The sequence below is a fragment of the Tenrec ecaudatus genome, chromosome 12 (genome assembly GCF_050624435.1).
Source record: "Tenrec ecaudatus isolate mTenEca1 chromosome 12, mTenEca1.hap1, whole genome shotgun sequence".
NCBI classification, from domain to species: domain Eukaryota; kingdom Metazoa; phylum Chordata; class Mammalia; order Afrosoricida; family Tenrecidae; genus Tenrec; species Tenrec ecaudatus.
In genome coordinates this window covers 107,305,385-107,325,081 of record NC_134541.1, presented here as the reverse complement: position 1 = coordinate 107,325,081, position 19,697 = coordinate 107,305,385, and the positions used below count along the sequence as shown (strand labels likewise).

The 19,697-nt window shown below is 49.4% G+C and overlaps 1 protein-coding gene across 2 annotated transcripts in view; it reads right to left on the bottom strand.

Moving 5' to 3' along the window:
- The window catches only part of LOC142462457 (sarcalumenin), a 52,236-nt gene extending 35,835 nt beyond the window's left edge, over positions 1-16,401 (bottom strand). Inside the window, exons 1-2 of one of the 2 annotated variants that reach the window (XM_075564353.1) lie at positions 16,235-16,401; positions 5,175-5,311 (exon numbers count right to left, since the gene is read on the bottom strand). In XM_075564353.1, the coding sequence (XP_075420468.1) occupies positions 5,175-5,235 (61 nt within the window). In that variant the 5' untranslated portion in view covers positions 5,236-5,311; positions 16,235-16,401. The remainder of the gene's footprint in view (positions 1-5,174; positions 5,312-16,234) is intronic. The other variant, XM_075564354.1, reaches the window with a different exon arrangement.
- Between the last annotated feature and the right edge of the window lie 3,296 nt (positions 16,402-19,697).

Genomic DNA, 19,697 nt, shown 5'->3' with positions numbered 1-19,697 from the left:
TTAAATTGTATGTTCCCTCAGGAATGTGTCAACCTGGCCAACCCGTGATTCTCAGGATTATGTAATTATCCTCCATTTTTGAGACCTAAAGTAATTATCTTATGCATTGTAAATCCTAAGCTCTTTGATATTGATGAAGCAGGGTGTAATCTACAGGATCAGGTTGTATCTTCTTTTCATCGTTTTGGATATAAGAGATTAAACAAGGGAACAGATATCAAAAGATCTCCCAACACCAAGAAAGGAGAACCAGACAAAGAACTGGAGTGACCATGTCCTTTGGGGCTGAGGTCCCGGTGTTGAGAAACATCTAGACCCAGGGAAAGATTGATGACAAGAATTTTCCCAAGAGCTGAAAGAGAGAGAAAGCCTTCCCCTGTAACTGGAACCCTGAATTTGGACGTCTAGCCTCCTACACTGTGAGATAACACATTTCTGTTTGCTAAATCCACATGCTTGTGGCGTTTCTGTTACAGTCGCACTAGATAAGGCACTCCCTCTGAGCTGCATTGCCAACCTGGCTGTCTACTCACTCTATTCTCACTCTACCCCTTCTGAAGCTTTCAGCAATGACCCATGGACTACGGAAGAAAGCCCTCCTCTTCAGCCTAACACTAAGGCCATTTACACTTGTAGCCCCAGCCCAGCCTCTAAATACACTCCTTAACATCCTACTTCAAGAAGCCCGGTGGCACAATGGTTACGCAAGGTCTGCAGTTCGAAACTACCTCAGGAGAAAGACAAAGCTTTCTACTCCCATAAAGAGGCACAGTCTCAGAAACTCACAAGGACAGGTCTACGCTGTCCTATAGGGTCACTATATGTTGGCATCAACCCTATAATAGTGAGAATGCCCTCCTTCACTCTGCGGATCCTATCTCCAAGTGAGTGATTGCAGCCTTTCTCACCAAGATCCATTCAATCTCCACTCCATGAGTTTGCTCAGATGTCCCTTCCACCTGTCTCATCCAAACCCTACTTCAAAGTCCCATTCAAATGTTCCCATTACTAAGACACTTCCTGATCCACTCAGTTACAAATAACCCCCCCCCCCACACTCCCTCTGAACCCACCTCATTTTACTAGAACCTTCTTTATGGAGTATGTCTGGTAGTTACATAATCTACTTTCAACCTGAGACTATTAAGAGTGAAGGGGTGGAGGTTAACCTGTCAATCAAGCCGCTGTTTGATTACCTCATTTAGAAACACTATGGGAATAAATAGCTCGCTGGAGGTGGGACACATGCTCACTCCCTGCGAAACATTCTTGCTGACAAGACACATACATGGAGCTACACTAGAGCCGTGGAGCTGGAGAAGCCACATAGAGACTCCTGCCAGCATTGAGATGTTTCCACTGCCACTGGATCCACAAGACTTTCCACCCACTGGCCTGTGATCTTCCTGCATTCGGCATCATTACATGTGTTACATGAATCAGAAGAGGACTTTATAGATTGGTACCAGACATATAGGCTAATCTTGGACTTATGGACTTGATCTGGACTGGGCTGGGATGTTTTCTCAATATATAATTGCTCTTTTATATAAAGCTCTCTCTTATACATATATGAATATCTATGAATTTGTTTCTCTAGTCAACCTAGACTAACACAGCATGTATGTGCCTATTTTATATGCATTCTACCACAAGGTAGGGATGTCCCGTTTACTGCACTGTAAACACACTGAGGATGAAATATCATCTCAGCCCCTCAGCCCTGGTCTAAGAAAAGAGACCATCATCTTCCTCCTGCATCACAGAGAGTCTGCCCTCCTCCCCTGCCCACCAGACCAAAGTGAACACCAAATGGTCAGTTAATGCAGCTGGGCCTCCCTTGACCAGCACTGGCTTAGGAGTGAAAAGATGGCAATTCTAGCTCCAGCCTTGCCATTGACTAGTGGATTGATCTTCACTACGATACATGTACAAAGGGCAGACTCGCCATTTCCCAAAGTGCTGTTCCACAGGCGACAAAGCAAGGTCCAATGTTTGTGTGGAGGTGGAAGGTGGTGGGGAGGTACATCTCCATGAACATGTCTAAGGACACAGGTGCCTTTTGGGAAATGATGGGTGAGGTGCTGCCTATGGGTTGGTTCAGCAGCACCATGCCAGGAGTCACCAAGCTAGCTGGGACACAGCTTTCAGGGTGCTAGAAAGGCTGCTACAGGCCACTCTGTCCCCACGGCCACAAGCCCCTTGACACTGTGGACTGTCACAGTGACCTGGCCTGTTGAGGAAATGTGCATCGGCCTCTCTCCAGAGCTAAACTGTCTGGGGTGGTCATACACACCCCACCCCATAAAGGACAAGCCAGCCCCGCTGTCTGGCAACTCCAGTGAGCATCTGAGCTCTGGCCACCAGGATGTCAGAGTAGGGGGAAGGGCACATTTGTGGGGGTTCGGACTGGAGCTGGGTTGAGAGGAGGTAGACGTGGAAGAGGACTGAATGAATAGGCACAGAATCACCTGTCTGTCCCCAGCTCTACAGCAGAGTGTAGGAAGCAAAGATGTCCCTAACTCAAACCTACAGCAACAAATGCCACCAGCTTAATGTTTTCTCTGTACCTCCTGCCTGCCCCATCTCTCTTGGCCCACTCCCTGGTGGAGGGACAGGTGGGACCCTGCTGAGAGGATAGTCCTCAGAGGTAGGAGAACAGAACTCGCTGGATGTGAATCTAGCTAAGTCTCTGACCTTGAAGAAAGAAGGCCCTTCCTTTCTCAGTGGCCTCGTCCCTGATCTAAAAGTGAGGACCTTGGAAGTGTCTAGTCTAGAGCCTTTCCCTCTTCCCCCACCCCCCACCCCAGTTCTCAGGCAGGACTACCCCTGAGGCAGAGGAGCCACCTGGTAGTAACAGAGGACTGGAGCAGCAGGGAGGGCTCTGGTGACTGAATCTGAGGCCTAGGCCTGGCACTGATGGCCCAGGAGGGAGGCAAAGAGATGGCAAACTGTACCACATGGCCACAGACAAGAGAACAATGCCTGACAAATAAAGAAAAAGAGCCACTTTGCAAGGGGCCCCCTCAGGGAAGCAGGAAGGGGGGTTGGCATACCTGCCGTCTCACCAGGGGCACATGAAATAGCAAGGGGACCAAAGACCCAGCACTGGGCTCTGGAGAAGCGTTCAGAGCAAAGATGCTCCACTGGGTCGTGTGGTTTTCACCTAAACCAGAAGCCCAAGCCCACTGCCTTTAAGCTGATCCCACTCACAGTGGCCCTGGGGGACAGCACAGGACTGCCCCAGAGGGGGTGTCGATCTTTACGGGAGCAGACAGCCCCATCTTTCTCCCAAGGAGCACCTGGGCGGTTCGAACTCTAGGCCTCTCGATTAGCATGTTATGGCTTAACGCACTGAGGCACCCAGACTTCAACTCTAGTCTAGGGGACACCAACCACAGGGAAGCACTATCACTGTGGGGCTGGGGGAGCTTCCCGCTCTGGTGGGCAGGACCTTGGGGGGGGGCAGGGAAAAAGAACACCATCTATAGAGACACACACCACCTACAACTAGAACACGGCAGTGACAAAAGCCACCCCAGGTTAAGCAGTCACAGCCAAATGACAAACAGGGGTGAGGAGGGAAGGAACACCCCTGCCAGGGAGCCAGGTCTGTGGAGCCCCGCCACCAGGGCATCCAGGAACCAGAGTGGGGAGCCCTGGGGGGGTCCTGGCACTGAGAGCCTGCCTGCCTCCTTTCCTTCCAGCTCCCAGCCAGGCCCATGGAGTGAGTGCAAGTCCCAGCTCCCAGCCAGGCCCATGGAGTGACTGCGAGTCCCAGCTCCCAGCCAGGACCACAGAGTGAGTAGAGTCCCAGCTCCCAGAGGGAGCAAAGAGAAAGGATGTCCCTAAATGGGTAAACATTCCTGGGGCCTCTCCGTGGAACACCGAATGGCAGCAGCTGGGCGGCCAGCAGAGGAGGGGCTGTGAAGGGGCGAGAGGGTGGCGGTGGCTTGGGATCCAGTTACAAGGCTGTTTCCATACTTAGCCACCTGACAGCCGCCTGGGATACGCACCCCTCCAGGCCTGCAGCCCCGCGTGGAGCCCAAATTAACTCAAGGGCAGACAAGGGCAGGGCCCATCAGCACAGGCATCAGGCAGAGCCCCCACCTCAGATCTCTTGTGCCCCAAGGGAACCAGCTCAGCCTCAGCCTTCCACAGACCTGGCTACCGGGCTGGGATTGTGACCTTGAGGTCCCCTCTTCTCAAGCAGTTGAACTTCAGGGATGTAAAAGACCACCACCCCCACCCCCAGCCCCAGTGCAAGGCAGCCTCAGATAAAAACTCAGGTCCCAGCTGGGGGACAACCTCCACGCCACAGGAAGACAAAGTAGTGAGTTCTGAGCTCCTGGGGAGACCCCCAGAACACCTCTGAAGCATCTCCAAGGGGAACCCAGTCCCAGGAGACTTAGAATCAAAAGAGATGGCAAGCTGACATGGTGTCCCCTCCACAGCCTATAAATAACCCCCAAGCTGTAACCCAAGCCAGCCCTGAGCAACACAGAGGGCTGAGATATCAAAGGGAAACCGAGGCACACAGAGGAAACCCCTCTCCCCACCCCCCCCCGACTCTTGTGGAGCCTCTGCTGGGCACCAATGTTCTTCTGCACATTGCCTTACCCTAGTTTCCAGCCCAGGCCCCAACATCACCACTAACCCCACCCTGTACCCCAAAGGCTTCCCACTCTGCCTGCCACATCCCCCTATTAGTCCTTGGCCATGTCAACCCAGGTTCCAGATGGTATTGAGCTGCCACGGTCAGCCACAACTACATGGCCCTGCTATAGGGCCAGGTCATTCTGCCTCTCAAGCCCCTCCAGTCTTGACTTTTGGGGTCCTCTCCCAGACCTCCCAACAGGTCAGCTCTCTGCCACCAACCTCCTCCCCGGCTCAGACCCCAAGTACCCCACATCTCTCTAGGCCCCCTGCCTACACTCACAAGTTTCCCAGTTGCCCCCCAGCTCTCTCCCAGCATCCAGTTCTTCCTTCAAAGGCCAGGGAACTGAGAGCGGTGACAGGGTGACCACAGGAGACCAGCAAGGAGCCGCCAGGAATCACAGACCTTGTCCTTCACCTCCCAGCCAGCCTGTTTCCCCACCTAGCCCAAGGAAAACCTCAGAGGACATTTAGGGGTGACAACTGGGGTCTGCCCCTTCAGAGGTGTGGGGGCTTACCTGCTTGTCCTGAGAGCAGGAGAGAGGCCACAAAACAGCAGAGCAGGACCAGTGCCCTCATGGTGACTGCCAAGAGAGTGTAGCTGCTCCAGGCCCCTATTTATACAGCTGGTGGCAGCGGGCAGGCAGGCAGGCGGCTGTGGGGGAGAAGGGTCATACAGTCACTAGGGCAACTGGGCGGACGTGATGGGAAAGAATCGCAGACCCTGACAGGCTGCCCCAGCTGCCAGGGCCCCGATGACAGGGCCCAGAGTTTGACTGAGTTCACAGGACTAGGATCACAGGCAAAAGTAGCGTGTGCCTTGAGGGCGGGAACTCGAATCTTTTCAGTACTTGTACCACCTCAGTATAAAATCAGGGGCAAACCAATGACCTTGACGCTGCTCAGTTTGAATGGAAAAGTTGGCAGGCAAATCAAGAGCTCCTGGTGAATGTTTAGGAGCCCTAGTGGTGTTGTGTGTTATGTGTTGGGCTGCCAACCGCAAGGTCAGCAGCCTGGAACCATCAGCTGCTCCACAGGATAAAGAGGCAGCTTTCTACTTCTATACATAAAGATTTACAGCCTGAGAAACCCAAGGGTTGGACGGTTGGGCAGTTGTACCCTGCCCTCTAGGGTTGCTATGAGTTGGAATTGACTCAATGGTAGTGAGTGGTTTTGATTTTGGGTTTTTTTCAGTCAATATTTAAGAAGCCCTAGTTAATGGATCGAAGGGCCCCTGGTAGTGTAGTGGTTATTGATTGGTCTGCTAATCCCAAGGTTGGCAGCTCAAAATCACCAGCCACCCAGCTGTAGAAAGATGAGACTTTCTACTCCTGTAAAAAGTTAGTCATAGAAACCCATAGGGGCAGTTCTACCCTGTCCTATAGGGTCAATATGGGCCAGGACTGACTTGATGGCAGTGAGTTTGGGTTTGGTTGGTTGGTTGATTCGTTGGTTAATGGATCCACTATAAACTGAAAGGTAAGGTTGGCAATGTGAACCCACCAACCACTCTCAGGAGAAACCTCAGAAACCCAAGGGGGCAGTTCTCCCCTGTCCTCTAGAAATCCACTAGACAGCAATGGGTTTGGATGAGATGTGTGTTTTAAGACCAGGACAGTAACGTCATAATGGTTGGCTCAGGGAAACCTACAGCATGTGACCTGATTGGCTAGGACCTTAGTCAGCCTGGGCCTCTGGAGAGACAGTGCTGAGCTGAGGGAAAAGGGAGAGCCCATGGGTGCTCCTGATGTCTTGGTATAAGTCAGAGGCTGGAGAGCTAGAGGTCCAATGGGGCTCTTGGATGCAATTTTTTCATCCTCAGAGCAAATGATGGTCCTTGAGAGTCAGTTCTAAGAAGCTGAGGGGAGCTGACTCTGGCTGTCTGACTGAGTGGAGGGAAGGGTGTCCCTGTCCAGGGTTGAGAGAGAGCAGCTGGCTGAGGAGGAAAGGAACTGAGGTGAATTAGGCATCGACTCCGTGCTGACTCAATTGCTAGATGAAAGGTGGGTAGCTTGAACCCACCAGCTGCTCCTTGAAAGAAAGATGAGGCTGCCTGCTCACGAGACAATTGGCAGCCTCAGAAAACCTAAAATAAGGTGACCAGACATCCCACTTTTGGCGGGACAGTTCCGATTTTTAACAATTTTTCCCATGTCCTGCAGCGTTTTTTTAAAAAGTTCCGATTTTTGGAAAGAATGCACAACAAGCTAGGGTATACGGTTTTCAGCTGCCATGTGGCTATTTCGCCAGGATATGAGTTTTATCAATGGTGTTTCACTGGTATCCCACTTTACCAATGTTAAAATCTGGTCACCTTACATGGGCTCTCTATGAGTAGGAATCAGCCAAATGGCATCAGATCAGCAAAGAAATGAGTCCTGGGAAGTTAATTGTGTCAGTGTAGTTTTGTGGTTTTTTACTTTATTAATGGAAGCAAAATGGGTGTCTTTTGAAGATATTAAGATCAGGAAACAAGAAAATGTCAGAAGGAGCCAAATCAGGACAGTAAAGTAGATGCTTAATGCGTTCTCATCAAATCTCCCCAAAAATGGTTCTTGTTTGATGAAAGAAATGAGCATGAGCATTGTCATCGTGGAGAAAGAACCTCTGGTGAAGTTTTCTTGGGTGTGTGGTGGTAGTGGTGGTGGTGGATTTGGGGTGTTTTTTCTACTATAGTTTTGCCTTTCTTAAAATACTCTCATAATAAGCAGATATTATCATTCCTTGGCCCCCCAGAAAATCAACAAGCAAAATGCCTCAGGCATTCCCTAAGAAACATTCACCCTGACTTTTGCTTTGGACCAGTCCGCTTTGGCCTTGACTAGGCCACATCCACCTCTTGGTAACCTTTGCTTTGGTTGTGCTTTGTCTTTAGGATTGTACTAGCTCATCTCCTGTTTGGCTTCTTCCCAGAAATGCTTCAGGATCTTGATCCCACTTGTTTAAAACTGCTTTTGTCCACAATTGATCTGGGTACCACAGTGGTGGCACCCATCAAGTGGAAAGTTTACCCAACTTTAAATTTCCAGGCAAAAGTCTGTAAACTGAACCAACTGAGATGACAGTGGTGTTGGCTAGTGTGTGTGCTGTTGATCGTCGGTCCTGATCAGTTAGGGCAGGCACAAGAATGTTTCTTCAAAACCTCATGCAGACGGTCTGCCACCACGGGTTCATCTTCAGCATCATCTCGACTCTGACAATGACGTGTCATTTGTGAGCAGCTGATTTCTACAGTGCGTTATCCCATAAGCTTTTCATGAAGCATCAGTGATTTTACTTTTTTTCTGCCCAAGCTTCACCATAAAGTTGATGTTTATCTTTTATTTCATTTTAGCAGAGTTCGTGTTGTTCTGTTTGGGGCTCTTACAAACTAATGTTGGTTCCTTCTAAATGTCTCAAACTAGTTCCTGCTCAGATATAAATTAGCATGACTTTATTTGGGTCTAACATTTTTTAAAAACCAAGCATAATTTTTTCACATCGCACAATTCCCATTTACCTTTTGAGGACCACATATATATACATATATACACACATATATGCATAGCTTTTATACATATGTGCACACATGCATATACATATACACACATATCATCCCCTGTGGTGTCACCTGTCACCTCCCACAGGTTTCACAAGAAAAATGTAAAAAACAACAACAGGTAGCAAGCTGTGTTTCGGTTGTACTTTGTAGACCTCTGTACTCCAGAGGCTTGGAGGAATTGTTTGGTGAATTACATTTTAAAGCAGAAAACTTTTGGTAAAGGTCCGGTGCTTTCCGAATCTGGGTGTTCCCACATCTGGCTATGAAGGCAGGAAGTGGAGCAGCGTCTTGGAAGCAAAGGGCTATCCCGGGATGGACATTAATGGCATCTGAGTCTGTGGGTCATCCACCCCAGGGTAAGGTAGGAGTGAAGGAGAAGCATATAGCTGTATCGCTCAAACTTATAGGGACCTATAGGACAGAACTGAACTGCCCCTTTGAGTTTCTGAAACTTTAAATCTTTATAGGCGCAGACAGCCGTATCTTTTGCCCTTGGAGCAACTGGCGGTGGGAACTGTGAACTTGTGGGTAGCAGCTCAATGCAGGCTGGCTCCTATAGCTATATACAGGAAAGCATATAGGGAAATTTTTGTCCTATAGAATGTGCCAACATTGTCACTGAGTCATAGGGACTCAACAGGACAAGGAACTGCTCCTTAGGGCTTCTGAGATTGTACATCTCTACAGGAGAGGGTAGCTTCATCTTTCCCTCAAGAAGTGGATTCGAACTGCCAACCTTCTGGATAGCAGTATAATGCTTATTAACCCACTGCACCACCAGGGCTCCTTGCAAAATGTAAAAAGGTCCTCAAAATTGGCAAGTCAATACCATGGTCTCCCATGCGTATTGGGGGCTACGATCCCACCTGGAGAAGGAAATACTGGACCCAGTCTGTGTGGGCGCTGAGGGCAAGCCTAGCTCGCTGGGGGAGGGCTCTTCAGAACAGTGGACGAGGTGAACTAGAGTAGTGAGATCAGATCCCCATGTTCATGTCTTCCTTGCCGTGAGTCTGAGACCTACAGAAAGCTCTAGAGCAGGTGTCCAGAGGGGGAAAGGGGAAGGACTCCTCCTAACTCTGCCCCCCAGCCTTTCCTCCAGGCTGCAGTGTCCAGCCCTGCCCACATCCTTATCTCAGAATCATGTGAGCTGGTCAATGTCACTGCACACAGAGAGGGATTTATCCCACAAGTGGTGTCCTTGAGGAGCGGGCAGTCTGAACAGCAGGGATGCGCCCAGGGAGGGTAATGACTCTTGGGAAGCCAGGGGATTCTGAAGGGAAGGAAGGGTTTTGGCCACACCCTATCGTGGCCACCTCAGGGAGGGTTTTGGGTGGGTCTCCCCACCTTCATTATTTTTGCCACTTCCCTTTCAATCCCATATTCCGTGATCTTGGACCAGTCAGGGGGTCTCACTGCACCTCAGTCTCCTGAGGGGTCAGGTAGGACCCTCCCTACCATGTCAACCAATGCAGACAACTAGGGACCCGCACCACCAGGACCCCCATGGAGAACAGGTTCTGCCATTTCCCTCATCTCAAGCAGCCATCCCCCCACCCCACTGACATTCCCATCCCCACAAGGACACAGGAGCCTGAGTCCGCTGTCTTTGGGAATAGTTTTCAGAACACCCACTTCCTCTCCTGCAGGGGAGGGGACAACTCTCCTTGAGAGATGGGAGTTTCGGGGGACCATCTCCAAGAGTCATACCCACAAACATCTCGGCTCCCTGCCCATGTCCCCTTTCATACCATCTCCAGGATGCCCACCCAGCCAGGCTGCCCCCAAGGGAAGTCTCTGATTTAGGCCGACTCAGGAAACTCTGCAGCTGCCCTCAGCCCCTTTTCACCCCCCAGGGTGTGGTGGGGGACGAGCCACTGTGGGGAGCTGGTTCCTTCCTCCAGCTGCCGGATTTAGGACCCATCCTGCCCCACAGCCCCCAGTCCTACCCTCTCCTCTCGGCCAACATGTGTTCTTGTCAATCAGCAGAGGGAACTTGCGACTCAGCAGGACAGGAGAAGCGAGGGGATCAAGAAAGTGGAGGGCGATGCCATAGTGTGGCCCTGTTCCCACCCCAAGAATTACAGGGAGTGGGTGGGCAGAAGAACTCCAGCGAAATGGAAAAAGACAGCCAAGCCTCTAGGGCCAACAGTGATGTGTGAAGAAGATGGGATGGGGGATGGGTTCTGGTGGGGGCAGAGTGGTTTGGATCTTGTGCCAAGGAGACCCAAGGCTAAGGACAGCTTGGCGGGCAGGCTCCAAGAGGCTGCTTGAGGATTTGCATCTTCTTTACATACTGGTCTGAGTCCAGTTAGTCACCCAGTAAGGAGGCCAAGGTCACAGAGGGTTCCCTCTCCCACTAGTCGGCCCACTAATCATAGAGCTGGGACAAGTGTGGGGCTGCTAAGCCAAAGTGCCCCCAGAGCTTGGCAGAGCTTGGCACAAGGAGCCTTGATTTCTTACAGGCCACTCGGTCCCAGAAAAGAACCAAGATGCTCCCCAGGGTTCTTAGCATACAACCTGAAAGCATGGCCTGGAAGAAGCTGCCCAACCAAGGCCGGCGCACAAAACGGAGCCACCAAGAGGGCTCGTCCAAGACCAAGCAAGGCGTATAGTAATCCCACACATGTGTGCCACTTGACCAGCTGCCCAGTCTACACTGTTCTTAAAATAAAGACAAGCCAACTGCTCGGGAGAAGTGAGATTATTTCTGCCACTGAGACTCGACGAGAATTTCTTGTGAGGAGCCTGTAAAGAGGGCACAGTTTAATAGAAGCACTATTGAGAATAGCCTCGGGGAAAACTTTACACAGGTCACAGGAGATAAGATGTACCCCTAATAGTGGTCCTTGAAATAGGGCAGGGGGAGGGGCCCACCAAGGACTAGGAATACCCAGCTGACCCCCAAAGAAATCCCCACAGAACAAGGATGGGTAGCATGGCTTAGGAGGACTCGTGCTGAAACTGACACACTTACCATCTCACAGCTGTTGGGAGGACGGTGAACTGGTACAATCTATTTAAAACCAAAGCCAAACCTGTTGCTGTCCAGTTGACACCGCTGCATAGCAATCCTATAGGACAAAGTAGAACTACCCCCGTAGGATTTCCAAAGTTGTCATCCTACCAGGAGCAAACTGTGGTGTCTTCTCCTCTGGAGTAGTTTGACCCACCAACCTTTCTGTTAGCCGTCTAACACCTAGCCACTGCACCACCAAGAATCCTTACAATTGATTTAACAAAACAAAAAATGCATTGCCATCAAGTCAATTCCAATTCAGAGCAAGCTCTCACAGGGTTTCCGAGAGTGAAATTCATTATAATCTATTAGAAGCTAATAAGTAGGAGGCCTGGTACCCAAAGTCTAAGAGCTGGGCTGTTAAGTGAGAGGATGCTGGGGAAAGCGTATCCAACAGCTCTGTGGGACAGGGACATGGGGGTCTGCTGCTATGGAGATTACAGCCAAGAAGACTCTGGGCAACTCTACTCCGCCGACATGGGTTGGGAGGCAGGGAGGACACTACCAAGGGTAAGAACCGGCTCCACCCCACCCAACAGCAGCCAAATGCCTTTACTCAAAGAGTTTGAGTCTGTCTTTGTCTCACTTACAAGTACCCTTAAGGTCTGTTCAAATCTGGATAGTTCTTGGATAGTCTCTAGAATAAGGGTCAGAGTGACTTCGTGTCTGCTGTATAGAACTACTCCATAGGGTTTTCAAGACTGTGATTGTTCAGAGGCAAACTACCTGGTCTGTCTTTGGAGGTCCTGCTGGGTTGGGTCCAACTACTTATCTTTGGACACCTCCCAGGGATTCCACATGCAACACCCCAGGTCATGTCAACTCAATAGCAACTAACAGCAGCCTGAGAGTCAGCAAGCTAAAGCTCATGGGCCAACTCTAGTCCCTAGGCTAGATTATGATGCATGCACGAAGAATGGTTGGTTTTGCATCTTTAAATGGTTGGGAGACATTTTTAAGAATAATATTTTGAGATATGTGAAAGTTACATATATGAAGTTCACGTTTCAGAGTCTATGAATAAAGTTTTACTGGAACCCTCACACACACACACACACACACACACACACACAGATGATCCTTGTTAGGTGCCCTCAAGTTTATGTCAATTCATTGCAACCGCATGTGACAGCAAAGAACTGCCCTAGGGGGTTCCAAATTGTAATCTTGATGGGAGGCGAACCCAGGTCTTTCCCCCTCAGAGCAGCTGCGTTTGATCTGCCAGCCTAGGGATCAGCCACGGAGTACAGGATCAATGTGCCCCAGGGCTCATTTCCACAAGGATCACAACCCAGAAAACCCTATGGAGCCCAATTCTACTCTGTCACGCTGTGTCCACTGTTTGTTGAAGAGTGACTGCTGAGCAAACATCAAAATCAACCAAAACAGGTCCCTGGCGGCACCAATGAATGGAGCTCAGCTACTAACCTAAAAGTTGGCAATGCGACCCCACTCAGCATTGCCACAGAAAACCTGGAGATCTGCTTCTGTAAAGATGGCAGCCAGGAAAACTTGCTGACGCTCAGCTCTCCTCCATCAGCCAAAGGGTTGTCATGAGAGGCACTGACTCCACAGCAAGAGGTTTGGTTTGGTTTTGAACCTACTAAAAGATGTTGAAGTCAACCTCGATGCGCACTGCTCAATGAACGGATAAAAATCAAACCAAGCCAAACACACTGCAGTCAAGTATAGGGCAGAGAAGAACTGCCCCTGGAGGTTTCCGAGACCTGAAATCTTTATGAGGGCAAACAGTCTCATCTTTCTCCCGCCAAACAGCTTGTGGGTTCAAACTGTGGACTTGGTGGTTAGTAGCTCAGTGGTGTGGCCCACTGTGCCACACACATTCACAGAGTGAAATGCTAATCCACTATGAAAGTGAACTGCTGATAGAGGCCAAAAGAAATCAATGAACCTCAAAGATAGGCTGTTGATCAAAAGGAATCAGATAAAAAAGGGATATATACTATACTGTCCTATTTACATACAGCTCTAGAATAGGCAACATTAATTTATAGTCATTATAAGGATGTTTTATAACAATAATGATGATTTTTATACAGTGAATTGCTTAATATGGCTTTTTTGGCCAGTCTTTGTAACTCCCTCCAAATGACAGTGTGGGCCTATGCAAATTAAGTGCATGTGGCCCACCAAGGGGATTGGATAGCTTGCTAATGATGTAAATAAGGTGTATGGCATCCTTGCGGAGGTGGGTTCATGCAAATAAGGCATATCAAACTGGAACTCTAACAAGGGGATTGGCCAGTTTTGCCACTCTGCTAGCCCTAAAAGTTCTGGTCCCAGAACTCAAGGAGACTTATCTAGCACCAAGAGACAGGAGCAAAGCACATACTTTGGATCTGGGGTCCTTGTACTGGGAGTCTCGTAGACACAAGAAACAGAGGGCTGTCACACTGCTGAGAGTGAGAATCAGCAGCAGAGAAGTAGAAAGAATGCAAAGGCCATAGAACCAAGAGACGAGCAGGAGCTTTCTACCCACTGATTGAGGGAGCTGAGTGCTGTCAGGCAGGAGGCTTGTGTGCAGAATGAGGAGCTTCTGGGCATTTATTGGCAAAGCTAAAGAGTGTAACATTCCCCAAGTAGAGCAAAGGCAGAGGGCCCGAGAGAGGCGTGCCTGTGGTCATGGCTGAGACAAGGCTGTCCTGATCAAAGAACTGTATCCGGAGTCACTTCTGATTCTAAATTGTAACCTGTTATTACCCTAGTGAACCCATCACTGAGGGTATGGTCTATTATAATGAATTGCCGAGCCCAGGAAAGAAGTGGAGAGTTTCACAGGAAGGACAGCTGCTGTCACAGTTATAGGCAATGGGTTGGAGAAAGGAGGCACCTCATAAGATCAGCCTTGGGCTGTTAATGCTAACAATAATCCCCTCCGCTCCCCTTGTGAAGGTGGAGGTCAGATGTCTCCCCCAAGCACACCATCTTTATAGTGACCGCGATACAAATCTGGCAACATGAAATACTAGTGAGGGAATGAAGCGCACTGGTGGTGTAGTGGTCTAATGAGTTAGCACTGAGCTGCTAACCACAATGCCCAACATGTGCCCACTATGCCACCAGGAGTCCTGAATACACACTCAGAGACAGTGAATGAGTGCATGTGTAGCTGGTAACATCTGAATAAGCACTGTCGACTGCACAGTTCTCACTATCAGTCAGCTGGCTTTGATAGTGTAATCTAGCTATGCAAGATGTTAACATGGAAGACTGAGTGAAAAGGGTGTACAAAGCCAATCAGTATATTTCTTTGTAACATCCCGTGAATCTAATCTATAATTATTCAAAATGAAAATTTAATTAAATAAAGTACGCAGGGGGTAGTAACAAGACAAGGGGAAGTATAAGGAGACTTGTGGAACTTTGTGGTTACATCTTCAATTGGAGGAAACTCATGGAGCTTGGTCCTCTGTGTGCTCCACCATATTCATGGATCTATTTCCAACAAAAGTAAACCAAGTTATGAAAACTTCCGAGGCATAACCAAACACCTTGAGGGAATGAGTCACTGGGTGTAGGGGGGATCAGAGCCTTAGTCTCAGGAGACATCAAGATCAATGGGCATAACCTGGTTCACCAAAACAATGTTCTACATTCTCAGTTGGTATGGCTGGAGTCTTGGAAGTCTGTGAGCAGCCATCTGGGGTGCAACTCTTGGTCTCTTCCCATCAGAGGAAGGAAGACTGATGAGACTCAAAGGGTACATAGAAACCACATAAGCATTAGTATCCATAACTCTGGGACCAGAACTAGATGGAGCCTAGCTACCACTACCAACTGTTCTGAGACTGGTCCTCTCTCTCAGATCACGTCGGAAGATCCTACATAGATCTATGGAACAGAACTCACAATTATAAAAGAGACGTCAGATAGACAGGGCTCCCAAGAACCTTCAGGTCTGAAACTAAATTCACCTCCATGTCAGAATAAGCAGCTGTTTAAAATCAAAAAGGCAGTTTGTACCCAAGGACAATGTCCAAAGGAGTAGGACCGAAAGAGGAATGGAAACAGAAAGCTGGGGGAAATGGGATAAGCAATGTGACATTAAAGGGATTGTAATGAATCAGCTGAATCAGAATGTATGAATTGTTGGATGTAGATCTGCTCTATAAACCTTCACCTGATTCCCAATAACAAGTTTTATGACAGAAATTTACAGAACTTTTCTGAGCTTATCTTACATAGTACTTGAACCACTAACTTACTAGGTTTCACTGTATTGATCAAATCACTCCTATCCCACCTCCTCGCAGCAGAAAATAAAATTCAACCTCCCTCACATGTCATCGAGCTGATTGCATGCCTCCATCTTTTCCACAGCCCTTTCTCCTCCCAGACATGTGACTCCACTGCCTGTGGAACACACCTGGCTCTTTCTGACCACCAGGCTCCCATTTTCCCCAGTGGCCCAGACCTGTGCTGCCCCACGTGGGAGGCACGCGCTACACGGAAAGATGGCTCCGCTGTCCAAGCATCAGTCCTAACATTGTACTGCCAAGTGGGAGACATGCCTGGGTTTGGAAGATTACGTAGGGAAAAGCAGAATAGGAAATATTTTACTAGTAATGTTTTATTTTTTAAAAATGACCCTGGTGGCACAACAAGCAAGCATTCAGCTACTAGTTGAAAGGCTGGCAGTTCACACCCGTTAGGTCGGAAGCTTGGGGGCAGGGACGAGTTCCCCACGAAGGAGGGTGATGTGGGGTCATCCGTGTCACTGAATGGCACACGTAGAACCTTGGATTGGTGTGTGTTCGGTTGTGTATACTCTCAAACCAAAAAGCCTAGGAAATTCTAGGAGCCAGTTCCGTTCTGTCACATAAGGTGGGAATTAATTTCACGGCACTGTCAAAAGTAACTTTTTCTCCCCCCCCCCCCCCCGTGTTGAAATGATAATGGTTTGGATACTTGGGGCTAAAATAAAACCGACTAAAATCCAGTTCATTCCTTTCTTTGTACTGTTTCTCAGGTGGCTTCTAGAACGTTCTGAGGTACCTCACCCACTGGACAGCCCGGCTGGCTCCACACCACGACGGAGCTACCTGACGCAGGGGCGGGGCAGACGACCACCAGCCTGGCTCGCGAGCGACGTGGGCGCTGAACTGAAGGGCTGCGACGCTGGGAGCAGCTGACGAGCGCCTCAGCGTGGCCGAGACAGGGGCGGCATGTTCGCGGCACGTCCGCAGCGTCTGCGTGAGAGGGCCGTGCGTGAGTGCGCGGACGCGGGGCGGGGCGGGGTGGGGCGGAGCCGGACGGGCGTGCTGGCCGGAGCGCGCTCTAGACAGCCTGCGCTCCAAAGAGCATGCGCGCTGGGGGCAAGGGGGAGAGGGAGGAACGGGGAGAATCCGGGAAAGGGCGGAACCACGGCCGCACCCCGGACTTCCGCCCCCTGCTGGTGGGAACGCTTCCACGTGCGACGTCCCAGAGAGGAAGAGCGGGGGTTCCCTGGCTCCGCCTCCAAGCTCCACCTCTGGCCAATGGAAAATGAGCATGCCGCAAGAAACGGAAGGAGGCGGGGCCTGTGGTCTAGTTGGGCTGGGCGTCCCATGCTCACAGCGCCCTCTGTTGGCTCTCTGACTTAGGAGCTGCATGAGACGCCTGTGCACCGGAAGGGTGGGTGTGCAGCCTCACACCAGGCAAAGGGATTGCTTCTGCTGGTGGCTCTGTAGTTAAGCCTAGACTGCAAATTGAAAGGTGGGTGGCTTACACATGCCAGCCAGCCGCTCCTGGACAGAAAGATGTAACTGGCTGTTCCTGTAAAGTGTACCAATGGGAAACACTATGGGGATGTTAGGGTTGCTATAAGTTGGAATCAACTGGGTTTTATTTTCAAGTTCTGCTGGCCTGGAGGAGAGGTGTCCTCGTCCAGACCCTGGCTAAGCACTGCCCCTTAAAGAGACCCCAAGTAGAACAGAACAAAACCCTAACCGATCCCTCGCCATCCTCAACGATGGTTGTGTTTGACAGGTAGCCAGTGTCAATCCATCTCAGTGGGTCTTCCTTCTGCTTTGACCATGATTTCTACTTTACCAAGCGTGGTGTCCTTCTGTAAGTCTCTCCATGCTTGCTTCTTTTTTTAAAAAATCATTTTTATTGGAGACTCTTAAAGCTCTTAAACAATCCAAACATCAATTGTTATCGATCACATTTGTGCATATGTTGCCATCTTTTTTTAATTACAAAGCTACATTTAATACATTAGGATGAGCCTCACAGGGATAAAACACTGGGAAGGGGTAACCCCCTGACCCCCAGGTATGACCCAGGGGGAGAGGGGCTACCTGAGAAGGAAGCACAAAAGGACCCCGCTGCAGACTCAGGGTAAAGTGCTTGCCATCGGTGCTGGGACCTGTGCGCACTACAAGAGGAACACCAGCTTGGTAGGACTGGCGGAAAGAGGGCAAGAGGGTTGGACATGAAGTCAGAGATCCTTGGGTTCCTCCTCTCGTTTGCCCTTTGCTGCTTCTGCAGCGTGATCTCTGCTTGCAGGCAGCAGCAGCAGAAAGCCCGTCATCTCAATGCTTCTCCCTTAACCGCGCCTCTCAGGCAGGCAAGCTCACGTTGGTTACCGCGGGTCCGGGCAATGGCAGTGGATCCGGCCTGCCTAGGTTGTGTCCCCTCGCTCAGTCTCACCATCATCATTTTTAAAGCATTTTCTACTTGAGCCCTTGGTATCAGCTCCCCTTTCTTCCTTCCCCCCTCGTGAACCCTTGATAAATTACAATTTTCCTTACACTGCCCGCTGTCTCCCTTCACCGTTTGTTGTTCTTCCAAGAGGGTGGGGGGGGTGTTACATGTAGACCACTAAGATCAGTTCCCTCTTTGCCCCTTCTCCCTACATTTATGTTATCACCGCTCTCATTACTGTTTCTGAGGGGTTTGTCTGTCCTGGATTCCGTGTTGAGAGCTCTTTTCTGTACCAGTGTACATGCTCCAGTCTTGCAGGTTATATAAGGTAGAACTAGGGTCCTGACAGTGGGGGAGAGGGGGAGCATTAGGAACTAGAGGGATGTTGTTTCATCAGTGCTACACTGCACCCTGGCTGACTCATTCCTTCCTTGTGACCCTTCTGTGAGGGGATGTCCAATTGTCTACAAATGGGCCTTGGGTCTCCACTCTAACCCTCCTCATTCACATCAATATGATTGTTTTGGGTCTTCTGATACCTGATCGTGTCAACACCTTGTGACCCACACAGGCTGGTGTGATTCTTCACGTAGACTTTGTTGCTTCCCTGCTAAAATACCATTCTTGTTTCTAAGAAGCCTTCTGGCTGTATTTCTTCCAAGACAGATTTGTTTGTTCTTCTGACAGTCCATGGCACCTGCAATATTCCTCGACAATGCCAGAATTCAAATGCATCAAGTCCTCGTCAGGCTTCCTTACTCACAGCCCATCTTTGACATGCATATGTGATCATTGAAAATACCATGGCTTGGATCAGGCATGAGTTAGAATCAACTAGATGTCAGTGAGGATTTTCTTGTTGTTTTTTTCTTAAGTGTATCCCAAATAGGAGAATTTTACTAACTGTAAATTATGCTTTTAAAAAACATTCTTAAAAAAAAAAACATTCTTAAAAGTGGAAAAAAAGATAACAGATTCTTGATCCGACTTTCCACCCAAGGAGCCATCATGGAGTGAGATAGGAACTGGCTATTTTTCCTATTCTTCCTCAGATGCCATCTACCTGCCAGTGTGCCCATGCCATTCAAAATGTCACTTATCCTAACATTTTCTACACATACACACAAAGCCATAGCCATAGTCTATTCCAATTCACAGTGACCCCATGTATTAAAGGGCAGAGCTGCTTCCAAGTCGCCTGGCCTTGTTCTGTGGCACCGCTGGGTGCATTTGAAGGTACCTTGGGTGAGCATTAGGGCACAAACCTTTTGCAAAGCTCAACTAGCTGGAGCAGACGACTTCAATGCCACGAGAAAAAAATGGCTTCACTGGATGTGTTGTGCAGTGGCCATGGCCATGGAGTCTTGAGATTTAAAGACCTCTCCAAGCTCTACTATGACTCAATCCCCTTGTGTCATTAAAACTCCCAAATGTCAGATACCAAAAACCCAAATAACTGTCTGTTTATTTCTACTCATTGCGACCCTATAGGGCAGGGTAGAACTTACCCTATGGGTTTCTGAGACTGCAACTCACTATGAGAGTAAGAAACCTCAGCTTTCTCTCCAGAAGCAGCTCGTGGTTTTGAACTGCAGACCTCATGGTTAGCAGCATAATCACTATGCCATCAATCCTCTTATATGTGCTGAGACGAAGGTTCCATGTGGCAGTCGAGGGATCAACCAGGATCCCTGCACATCTGGTATACCTGCTGCTCCATGTGTTAAGAACCTGTGGTGTCACAGATGGTTTTATTCTTGCCTGCCACCCAAGAGGATTCAGGAGTCCCTCTCCCCACCCAATGCCTTCTCTATCTCTTCAGTGAATCCATGAAAG